General features: G+C 49.4%; 2 protein-coding genes across 2 annotated transcripts in view; one reads left to right on the top strand and one right to left on the bottom strand.

The window, feature by feature from the left end:
* Window positions 1-3,100, top strand: part of GOLGA1 (golgin A1) — a 68,583-nt gene extending 65,483 nt beyond the window's left edge. The window contains 2 exon segments of the mRNA XM_014591459.1: window positions 229-315; window positions 881-3,100. Of these exon segments, the coding sequence (XP_014446945.1) occupies window positions 229-315; window positions 881-961 (168 nt within the window). The 3' untranslated portion in view covers window positions 962-3,100.
* An 877-nt stretch (window positions 3,101-3,977) lies between these two features.
* ARPC5L (actin related protein 2/3 complex subunit 5 like) lies at window positions 3,978-7,673 on the bottom strand (the record flags this gene model as incomplete). The annotated part of the gene is given in 3 exon segments (XM_006158239.2): window positions 3,978-4,526; window positions 6,017-6,193; window positions 7,603-7,673. Coding segments are annotated over 3 exon segments (311 nt in total), but the record flags the coding sequence as incomplete, so codon positions are not given.
* Window positions 7,674-11,938: the final 4,265 nt, after the last annotated feature.

Below are 11,938 nucleotides of genomic sequence, written 5' to 3'. Positions count from 1 at the left end.
CTGAAGGAGGCCACTGAAGAGGTTCTCTTGATCCCGCCAGTCCCTGAGGTAAAAGATGGAGCAGAAAGAACCTGCCATTGCTGCCAGCCTCCAGAAGGCTGGAGCTGCAGCTACCACCTGGTCCCTGCTGACCGAGGGAATCAGGAAATGCCGCCATTTAGCCCCCCTAATACTCTGTCCCCAGCCCTCCCACTCCAGTCCACAGCAGCAAAACTTAATTTGTTTCAGGCTTTTCATCTTATAAAAGCTGTGTCAGTGTTGCTGAATTTTTCCCAAGAGGAAGAGAACATGCTCAAAGAAACCCTGGAATATAAGGTAGTGTTCTCTGGTCTGCTGTCCGGCTCCCTGAAAATGCAGCTGGTAATCCCAGCGCTGAAAATGCGATCAGCCCCTGGGGGCACCAGCCACAGCTGCATTCCCAGCTTGGTTGCTTTGGGATGATGAACTCGATCTGGGCAGCATTTAGTGTGGACATTCTTTGTGCCCAGATGTCTGTGCTGTACTTGGTCACAGGCCTGGTAGATTTCAAAGCATTTTTATTGAAGACTCTTCTTCAAGAGCCCTAGGTCCGGCCCAGCACTCAAACTTCAGAGAAATTCCCAAAGTGCTGGCATAAATGCTGTAATAGGAAAAAAAAAGACATTGCCTACAATTCCACTGCCTTGTTCTCATCTGTTTTTCTCTCATTTCTGTCCTGTTCTTAGAGTAGGCTCTCAGCCTATAGACTGGGTACTGCAACAACCATCTTCATTGCTCTGCTCCCAGCCAGAGTCAGAGAGCCTGCAGGAGCAGGGCGGGTGCAGGGAAGGGAGGCGGCTGTTTCAGCAAACTGCACCAAACCTGATTCTCAACTCAGGAGCCTTTTCTGTTTCAAATGTAGATGTCCTGGTTTGGATCCAAGCCAGCTCCCAAGGGCAGCATCCGGCCATCTATCTCAAACCCTCGGATACCATGGTCCTAGAGGAAACTACCCAAGGATGGAGCTCCATGGGTTGACACTTTTTCTGTGAAAAGAACACTGACACACCAGTCTGGGTGGGTTTTTAATCACTGTAACTGCAGTATTTTGTACAAGTGTCTAAACATTGTTTACAAGACTTAAGGCTCACTTCCCTTCAGACTGACATGCACCTCAGGCGGTAGCTGATCCTGTCATTCTGGTCCTCCGGGAGGGTCCTGGCATACCCAGGTTTCCAGTGTTGCTGCTATCCCAGCTCTGGCCAGCATCCTGTCTGCACCTGAGTCCTCTAACTTTTCATGTGAGCACTTAGAGCTGGAGCAATCAGCATGTCAGATGGAAACTGATTCATCATGTCATGTTGGCACTGGAGGTAAAGACTGCCCTTTGCAATGGTGCCCAGCAGGCTAAACCCACCTGCCTATGCCACGTGTCTGTGGCAGCCAACTGGGGAGGGGCTTTTAAAAATTCCCCCTCTATTAGCATGTTTGGGTTCAGAGGAGTTAGAGAGGCTTTTTAACCCTTCCTCTCGAGAAAACATCATACACCTTCCTTCTCCAGCACCGAGGTAGATGGGTGCGTCGGTGCAGCACACTGGAGCCAGCGCAGGCTGAGGAAGCACCCGCAGCTTTCTGGCAGTCTCCCTATTTAGACAGAAGAAAACTAGCAAATATAGGAAAAGATCCCAAGTATAGAACCAAATACACTCAACTGCCTTTTAATGAATGTACTTGTCCTGGATAGGTTGCTGGTAAACCATTTTAAACTTATTTTTTATAGCTAAAGTTCTCTGCTATTGTAAACGTGTCTTCTCTATTATATATCCATTCAACTGGGGTTCCTAGTGGAAAACCAGGGCACAAGAGAAAATTATTTCTAAAATTAGGACTCCTATCCCTTTTATAATTTCACTAGCATTCTGGCATCAGCCTCACCTCAGTGGCTTTGCTCTAGTTCTGGGATACACCACCACTAAGCTAACGATAGTCACATTTTCATTTTCTCTTCTAAGGACGGATGATCTGCTGCAGTTAGTGGATGCAGCAGCTGTCCTTTCCCCCACCCAGCCAAAACACTTGGTGGCATCTGCCTTGTATGTGGATGGGCCCCTCCATATTTAAGATGACACTACACCCACGTGGCCCCAGCTGGCTGCAGCACTTGCTAACCTGCACATGGCTCTGGTACTGACTGATACAAACCTGTATTTGTTAATACTGAGGAAAAGGGAATAGACTTGTTCTGGATAAGCCACAATACTGAGACCTAAAGGGAAACCATTTATGGATTTACAGTTTGATGAAAGTTTCACGGGTTAAATAAAAAACTGAATTAATAACTGGAGTTCCTAAATTTATCATAAGTTATCCAATGACAGAATTTCTCAGTTGCACTTAGGGCTCCCCCCGAAAAAAATAATCTCTCACAGAAAAACAAATGCTTGCAGAGTTCTTATACAGTCCCAAGCCAGGGCAGCATCATGTAGCCTCAAGCGCAGGCTCACTCTCTGCCATCCCCACGAACCATTCTCCAGTTACCTCCTCACGTGGCTCTTCCTTGCAAATGTTTGTCCCTTGTTTAGAAGGTTTTCCATTTAGCACTGGGAACACAAAGCAGGAGTCCCTCTGTTCTGCAGTTTTGCAGAGTAAGAGGTAGCTTTTTTACAAAGTAGGATTTCCTCCTTTTCAACTGTTCCAGGAAGGAATCCCTAAGATCAGGTAGTCAAGGCTTGCCAGAGGCAGCTACTTTTGTAGAAGCCTGGCCTACCTTCCGCTGCTTCTCTAGTCCTTGAGCTGGTCTCACCCTCTACCCGACTCCGCAGCAGGCTGAGGTGTGTGCAGCTCTGCGGTCCATCACCAAGTCTGACTTGCCTAGAGAGGGTTCATTCTGATTAGGCTTTCCTCCTGCATGTTGATTTCCTTCAGCTTTAAGAGGAAGAGTGGAGTCCATATTCTAAGTGATTTAATGCACTTTTACTTGTATAAAACTTTCTGAGATGGAGACAGTATATATAGCCCTTTATATAAGCATTGGATCTGGATTTCTCCTTCAGTGTTGTACATAGGGGTTGTATTATCTAAAACTGCTGTAGAAAATTCATTTGTGGTGCAATACAATTTTTGATTAAAGCTCTTCAATCCAGATGTAGCTACAGTGGGCTTTACTTGGTAAGTTTCGTGTGTCAATACTTGTTAAATCTAGTGTGCTGTGTCTTGTATTTAATACTTATAAAGGCCAACTTTAAGAGCTGTAAAAGTCTCTCTTTCAGAAAGAACCTCCTTAGATTGGGTTTGAGTGAATGAACTAATGTAATTTAACAAAGCCAACAGCTTTGTCCTACCTCCCAAGAATCACACAGGGAACAGGGAGAGGGAGAAGAGTGTGTCACTTCAGTCAAAGTCTATACCCAAGACTACGCATGACCCAAAAGAGCTTCAGGTGAGGTCCTTACCTTTAACAGAATGTACGCTGCCAATTACGTGGGCTAAACAGGAAAGGAAGCCTTTTTGTCCTTCAAAGAGGCTCACTGTGAAAGGGTATGGACTAGGACGCTGCTTCTCTATCAGATGGCTTAGCTCTTTTAGGACAACTTGCCAGTGCAGCAGTCAGAGTACCCTGCAACCAGTGTCAGCAGGTGGCAACTGGGCATGTCTGAGGCCCACCCTCGAAGACTCCACGTGCAACCACACACACTGAAGACTTTTAAAGCCTTGATCAATTATTAAACGTTTGGCACTTTATTTAATTAAATAAGCTCCAAAATTACATACAAACTGAAGGAGTAAGAAACAATAAATAGTTTTTCAGCAAAACGTCTCTCCATAGCAGCACTAGAGCTGAGGCCTGCCATCCTGCTGTGGCAGGAGGGCCTACAGATTGCCATGCTCGCTTCCCAGGGACAGCTGGATGGGGGACACATTGGCCTCCTGTCCACAGCACGTCTCCAGAATAGTCACTCACTCAGTCACTGCCGCCCCATTCATTACCGTTTGTTACATACAGGAAACACACTGCAATGTATATACTAATAAGCCAAGAGCTTTATTGATGCAGCAGGCACTTTACAATGAACCCGAGAGTCCGCCTTCTCTGGGAAGACAGTGGGTGTCTATACAAACTCTCGGGTCTTTTCCACTTCAAAAAACAAACTCTCCCTTTCTGGCAGCCCTTGGATCTGCACCTGCCCACACCCCTCCCCCATTCGAAACAGGCAGCACACACGGGCACACCTGACCGATGTGGCCAGTGCTTGGGAAGACAGTCACATGTCAGTCTGCATTGCTCCTAGACAAAGGCATAGACTATCAGATCCTGCAAAGGATTTAGGAAACAGTAAGACAACTTCTCCCTCCACCTTAGAAAATAAAATACATTTCAGCAGATACATGTCCTGAAACAGTTTAGTTAGGAGTTCGTGGGAAGATGGTCCATCGTCAATCCCTTCTTCACCAGCCTGGGCATCCAAAATTCTTCTCAAGGTAACATGAGTCTTTTTTGTTTGTTTTTAAACAGTCTTTCTTGCTGTAAGAACTCTTATAATGGAGCCTAGACCTCCTACTGCTAAGGCCTGTGGGAGCAGGAGAAGGAAATGTGTCAAATAAGACCTGGCTGGCCAGGGGAACACTTGGCTGGTCAAGGAGATAGGAGCATTTCCTCCCTGGCCTAGACCCCACCACAACACAGTCCCTCTGAGAAAGGGTTCCTGCAACTGAGGCTGCTGTCCAGGAAAGAGCTATTCTCAAGTCAAGGGTCCCAAGAGCTGCTGAATCTCAAGGCAGCAGAACTGGCTGGAGAGCTGTCACCAAGCTCATAGTGGAACCTGAGTTAACTGCCTGCCTACTCTGCCCTCAGCACAGTCCTTTTAAGATACTCACAGGGTTGGCACCGGGTTGTGGGGTAGAGGGGGCTGAGAAAGCAAGCTGCCAGGTCCGAGACTCTAACCGCTGCCAGCCACGTGAGAGTCCAGCACCTTAACCACCATGCCACATGCCAGCCCCAGCACCAAGGTATCTTTTTTTTTTGAGAGGTTTTTGCTATAGGGCGTGTGCATTCGCCAGAAAGAGACCGAGAAAGAAAGCAAGAAATCACCCCCATGGGGGATGGCCACGCCACAATCCCTTCTCCATTCTCCTCTTGGATCTTGGGCACACATGCACACGTACCTGGCATGAATTTAAGCCACCAGGTCCAGGACTCAAACCATGGTTGACTACATGGGAGTCCAGCGACATAGCTATTATGCCAACTGCTGGTCCCGCAAGGTATCTTTGGTCCCCCAAGGGACAGAAAGTCTGGCCATCACACCATTCAGACCTTAACTCACCTCTCCTGAGCAGCACGGCCACCCTCCCTCCTGAGCCCAGGTAGAGGGCAGGCTGAGTAGGTGCAACAGACCCACAAGCCTGGCACTAAGACTGCCTCAAGGGACTGACAGCACCACCCCTCCTCTCCTGTAAAAGAAACACTCTTAAATCTAACACAGAGCCTCTTGAGAAGGATGGTGTGAGTCATACCTGGACTGCTTTAATGGTGGGCGTGTTTAATGTAGCACTCTGGGAGCAAGATAGGAGGCAGCCACAGTGACACCCAGCCAGAACCCAAGCTTAGGGCAGACAAGCTCTTTCTGTTTTAAGTGGATGAAAGCCACATTGACATTCAAGGTTTCTGCCCACTGCCCGCTACGGCCTGGTGAGGATAAGGCCAGGGCCAGAAGTCCTTATAGCTCTGGGGACTTAAGTCTACATTTCTAAGGGCCTCCCTCAACTGCTGCCTCCACCCATCCAAAGTATCATAAGATACTAGCCAACCTTCGAGCCTCCCTCCCTGTCTTGCCTGGCATACAGCGGCAGTTAAAAGCAAAAGCAACTATGATTACAAGAGACAGCAGATCTCGCCCAGGTGCTTACTTGGGAGAGGTACGTGATCAGATGTCCTAGTTCAAGCTTGTCCCTGTTAGTCTCACTTGCCTATCAGACGGTCCTATCTGTTTGAGAAAGCCTGGCCTCCTGATCCGAACCTGGGGTGGGTAAGTGGGCTGCCTGTGGGGCATTCACATACCTTTTCATGCCACTGGAGTAACACTGCACTGCTGTTTTCTGTAGGCTTCTCAAACCCTTTATAAATGTACTTCATTAACAAGTCGACACCATTTCTGTCCAGTGACTGCACAGCCTGCTCAATCTCGCTGCTCTTAAAGTTCGTGAGCACTTTCAGCACCACGCCCTGGGCTCGTTCCTACAGAGGAAGAAGAAGAGTGAGGTTGGGTGCCACAGCCGGGCACATTCCCCCAAACACCATGGACACAGGAACACCAACCAGTGGCCAAGACTCAGAGACACTTCCCAATTTTTAGTTCATCTTGGATGGCTAAAAAAAAAAGTGAGCTAGGTATCTGCAGTTGGTGTAATGGCTATGTTGCTGGACTCCCATGTAGTCAACCACGGTTTGAGTCCCGGACCTGGCTGTTTAAACTCATGCCGGGTGCGTGTGTGGCCAAGATCCAGAGGAAAGTGGAGTAGGAGGGATTGCGGCATGGCCCTCCTCCCAGGGGGTGATTTCTCGCTTCTGTCTCTCTGGCAAGCGTGCATGCCCTATAGCACAAATCTCTCCAAAAAAAGTGAGCTAAAACTTTCTCACTGGTTTAAACTTCGTTACCTTTGTGCCAATAAATTACTCCATTTATTTAGGAGGGAGTAAGTAGTAAACTGGGAATAAAAACTACTTACTATAAGGAGAGGCCTTAGACTCCACAGGTCCCAAGTGTAGAAGTCTGTCTCAAACAAAACCAGGCCAGCAGGTGGCATGATGGTTAAGGCACTGGCTCTCATGTGGCTGACTGCACTTTGAGTCCCAGACCCGGGGTGTATGTGTACATACTGAAAATCCCAAGAGAGGAATGGAAATAGGGACTGTGGCTTGGCCTTCCCTGCTGGGGGGTGATTTCTCACTCTCACTTGCTATCTGTCTCTCTGGCCAATACACGCACCCTATGACAAAAATCTAAAAAAAAAAAATCAAAAACCAGAAACCAAACATGCTCACTTGGCTGCCACTTCCCTCTACACTCACCTCAGTAACAGAAGGGCTGTGAAGGGACTGTGGAGACAGCCACTGGACAGTCATTGGATCAAGCAGTATCTTAAGGTGCCAGATCCAGGTGCAAGGAGAACCCTCTCCCTAGGCCCACTTTGAGGTGGCCTCCGCTATGCAGTAAGCACAACTCTATCTTTTCACCTAGTTTTTGAAAGGCAGGAAATCCTTCAAAGCAGCTGTGAATTTTACACGGATGAAGCCTATTCAATAGCTTACAGAAGCATAACCACTCATATAGCAAGTCAATTTATCTGTTTTGCTCATCAGCAAGAGCAGGCTAACTTTGCACCCCATGAGGCCCTGGGGAAAAGTGAACGTTTCTTTGGGGAGCTTTTACTTTAAACACTGAGAGCTTCAACTGCAGAGCGTCAACCTCTGGGGCAGTGGCAAGAGATTTCTGCTTTCCTGGAAGCACTAACCAGGGGCTCACTGTTGCAGGGATGAAAGAGACACCATCATAGCCCCCAGGAGCTCATGCTCCAGGTCTGGAGAAAGACGACCACAGCCCCCACAGCCCAGGCCCAGCAGAGCAGCAGTGTGACCTAGTTTACCTTCACAGCTTGATTCTTGGTGTTGACGGGAGAGTTCCGCAAGGCTGCATGAAACGCCCGAAGCATGTCCCCTGTGCATCAGCAGCAGTTAAGGATGTAGGCGCAAGCATGTCCACACTTTCATGAATGAATTCATTTCAGAAACAGCTCCAGAGCAGTCAGATGGGATCTTACCCATAACACCCACCCTTCCACTGCTAGCTTCCAGGTGGAATAGCCGTTTATAGCCTGAGCTTTCCTAAGCTACAAGGAGGGTAGAGGGCCTCTGTGCCAACTCTGCAAGCCAAGTCCTCCTCTCCCCTCCCCAAATCATCCCCCTCAAAGCAAATGCCCTTGAGCAGTAACTTGAAATAATGTAGGATCCAGCTCACTTGCACCTGCTTAGGGCTGGGCACTGTATCTGCTCTCCTGGACTCTCATGACAACTGCACACATGAAATGAAGGTCATTCTCATGTTTTCATTCTGAAAAGGGAAGAATGAAGGCACCAGGCTGGTTTCATAGCCTAGTGGTTAAGGCAGTCAGATCCCACATGGCTGTGGTTAAAGTCTAGGCTCCAGTGGCTTGAAAACCATGCTAAGTGCATGTGTGTGCCCAAATCCTGACATGATGGAGAAATAGAAAAGGGTTAGAGGTATGACCACACCCTACTGGGGGGTTGCTTTCTTCCTTTTCCCCTCTTTCTGACAAGTGCAGGTGTCTTCTGACCATTTTTTTTTTTTTAATGAAGTTACTAACAGAGGTCTCCTAACTTCATCTACTGTTTTTACATTTTTTTTAGGTTTTTGCCATAGGGCATGTGTGCTTGCCAGAAAGATGAAAAGGGAGAAATAATCCCCAGGGTAGATGGCCATGCCACAATCCTCCTCCATTCTCCCCTTGGGATTTTGGGCATGCACACACATACACACACACACACACACACACACACACACACTGGCCTAAGTTTCAAGTCACCAGGTCCGAGACTTAAACTGTGGTTGGCCATGTGGGAATCCAGTGCCTTAACCACCATGCCATCTGCTGGCTCCCATTTATTACTTTTTATCAGTTACACTATTAAATTACAATGTGCTAAACCTATCTTCCAAGACCTACCCAAGTCAATGAAGTCCCAACTGCTACCAGGTGAGAATTTATTAATCTAAGTGAACTTCTGCCAATAAATGATTCCCCCTCCCCAAAATCTTAGCTGCAATCCCAACACCTCCTTCTTTGCTGAGCTCTGAATACCCAGCATGCAAAAGAAAATGACAATCTGGGTTAGGTCCCCAAAGGTGACACCTATTTTAAACTGAATTACATCAGCTGACTTTCATTTCCTCATATGAAACATTGGCTTCAGCCAAAAAGCTTCAGAAATAGAACAAGGAATGGCTTCTGCCCAATCGGGTCTCCACTCCTATTCATGCAGCGAAACCCACGTATGAACAGAGAAAGCCCCCAGAGCAAAGCCGAATCTCCTGGCTCCCTCTTGAATGAGCTGGGTCTAGGCCACCTGCCCTGGCCAGCTAGACCCTCATGGGAGAGGCACCCCACCCCTTTATCTCTTAGCTTTGGAATTCTTTCTCCAGTCAAACAAGGCCCAATCTGCTATCAGCCACTGATGACCTCCACCTCATAACTCTCCTGTAATGCAGTGTCTCCAAAAACAAGGGCAACCAAGTGACAGCATCCTGGAGGTTTCACAGGAAATACAGACTAGCTCGTGCTTCACTCAGACCTAGTACAAACGGTAAACGCATCATCAGAAGATGGGCAGGGAAGGGCAAAAAGGGTACTACTAGCCTGGGGGGCAAAAAGTCACTGTTCCGGCTAACCCTCTAACTCCAGTGTGTAGCAGCCACTGTGGATGTGGGTGCCTCAGGCCATTAGCATCTGGAGAGACCTGGGAGCAGGGAGCTATCCTCATGTCCGCCCACTGTGGCTGGCCTCCTGCTCTACTGCCCCGCCAGCCCTTGGTCACCACAGCCCACTGACATCTCCGACTGGACAGTTCTCTGATGTGGACCTATGTCACAGGATGCTGAGCAGCATCCCTGGCCTCTACCTGCTCGGTTCCAGGAGCACCCCCAAGTTAGGACACTCAAAATGTCTCCAAACACTGCCAAACTCCTCAGGCAGGGAAGTGTACAACCACTGCTCCAGTGGACCAAAGAGGAAGAAAAAGAACTAACATTTTAAAACCCTTACGAGGGCTCAGATCCTGTGTCAGGGGCTCTCACATGTAATCTCATTCCTCCCAGAAAACCTCTTTGCTGCAAGAATCACTGTTCCCAGTGTAAAGGCAATGAGACCAAGGCTCAGAGAAGGAAAATTTACCTGCCCGAGGTCACAAAGTCCAGTTGTCCTGCTGGTGCTCAAACCCTAGCTCTTCCTACAGTCCCTGCTGCCACTCTTCCCGTACACCCAAGCTCATACTCAATGTCCCATGATGCTTCCTGGGAACCCATGAGGCTAGCATGACTGTCTTCCATTAATGCAGAGGATGCTGAGGCTGGAGGAGTGTGAGACCTACCCAAGGTCACACAGCTAGAGCGGGATGTGCTGGTCTGCGTGGGTGCACAGCCATGTTGCTACCACTTCATCTGTGTGCTCTCCCACCACGACACACTTTCTCCTGTATACCCCTAGGACAGACAGGACAGGTCTCCTCACCTTCCCCCACCAATCAACCCCTCTCCCTGCTCCCCTCTCCTTGTCATAAGACACTCCGAAGTACTACAGTTCAGATCAACGATGACCTCATAAATCCATTACTTAGCACAAGGTAGAGACTCCATAAATACTAGCTCCTTCTTCCTCCCTATCTGGGCCCCATATCTGCCAGGATTTCGGTTCTCACCTGCTAACCACTTTTTCCCCAATCCTAAGAGGCGCACTTGCCACGGTAATAAGGTATATGACATTACCATTAGGAGAAGTGACCATCCCTAGATGTGCTAAGCCTAGGCGTCTAACGGGTCTCGAGGAACCTGGCTATTGCTAGGCACGGGTGTACCAAGATATGACCTTCAACAAGTTCCTGTAGCAACAAGACCAAGGCAGCAGCTGACCCAGCCTTAGTCTCCTTATCTGGGTGTCCTCAGAAATAAGAGTCCCCGGCCAAAGGCCTAACCCCGAAGCCCTTACAGCACTGGCTGCCTGCAAGCCAAGCCCTGCACCAGACTATAGAACCAACCTTCCCTCCTCCAGGCCCTTCCTGGAGCAGTGACCCCACTGTCCCAGCAGGTAATCCAGACGGGGCAGGAAATACAAGTTTGAACCTCCACCTTGAACATTCCTGTTCAAAGAGGAAAGTCTGAAGATTTTTGTTTTAAAGGCTGGTTGCAAGAGCACTGCAGGACTCCTCTCCACCCAAAGCAGTGGGCCTGACTTTCCAAGCTGAGTCAACTGATTAAACACCAGGAACCTGATTTCTGAACAGCCTGAGCCTCCAACCCTGCCCTGGCAAGCGCAAGGGGGTGGGGTGGAGAGGAGAATGCACTTCCTGTACCACCGTTTGAATAAAGGGGAAAAAACCTTCCTGTGAGAGTCAGCTTCCTGTGCTCAAACTGCTGAAGAATCAAGCAGGCTGTGACAATCACCTCTATTTTTAATCTTTTCTAAATAGTTGTTTTCTGTGGCCACAAAAACAGTCACCTCCAGTCGTGAGGCTCTACTTTCACACTTTACCCTGTCTGGTTTTTCTTAGCTCTCGACTACTAGTTCTCCCCACTACTTCCTGCATGCGAACGCAACGAGGGGAGCCCAAACTCACTTGGAGAGCGTGGCTGAGACCATCATGGCCCAAAGACCGAGGTTTTCGGAGGCAAGTGATCGCAGGTAAGAAAGAGCGGCACCGAGCTGGAAGGTAGGAGGCACACACTCCCAGACTGGACTAAGGCTGCAGCCTGGCCTTTCGCCCCCAGCTCCCTCCCTCCGCGCAGCCCCCTACCCTCCTATTTTCACGCTGTGCTGCAATCGGCCCAGCAAGGCCAGCAGGGCAGGCTCGAGAGGATGTGCCCCGAGTGGCCCAGACGCTCATTACTCAGAGGTGGCTCACCTCCGCCCCTCCCCCGACCAAGCCCAGAATGGCACTATTTCCTGCAGGGGAGAACAGAGTGATGGGGCGCCCAGGGGATGCGGCAAGGCGGGGAAGAGGACGGCGGCGCGGAGCCGGAGGGCATCCCGCGTGCTCCCGGGGCCACCGAGAGAACCCGGCCACCAGGGCCGCATGGGGCTGGGGCTCGGGGAACCGGGAGACTAGGACTAAGGGGGGCCGGACCGGAAGGGAGCGAGAGACAGACCTGAGGAGGCCGGGGGGAAAGGGAGTGGGGATGCCGGGCAGGACGGG

Source organism: Tupaia chinensis, unplaced genomic scaffold (assembly GCF_000334495.1).
Source record: "Tupaia chinensis unplaced genomic scaffold, TupChi_1.0 Scaffold000575_1, whole genome shotgun sequence".
Lineage (NCBI taxonomy): Eukaryota > Metazoa > Chordata > Mammalia > Scandentia > Tupaiidae > Tupaia > Tupaia belangeri.
Note: the sequence above shows the minus strand (reverse complement) of the source record. Positions and strands in the feature narration are given on the sequence as shown.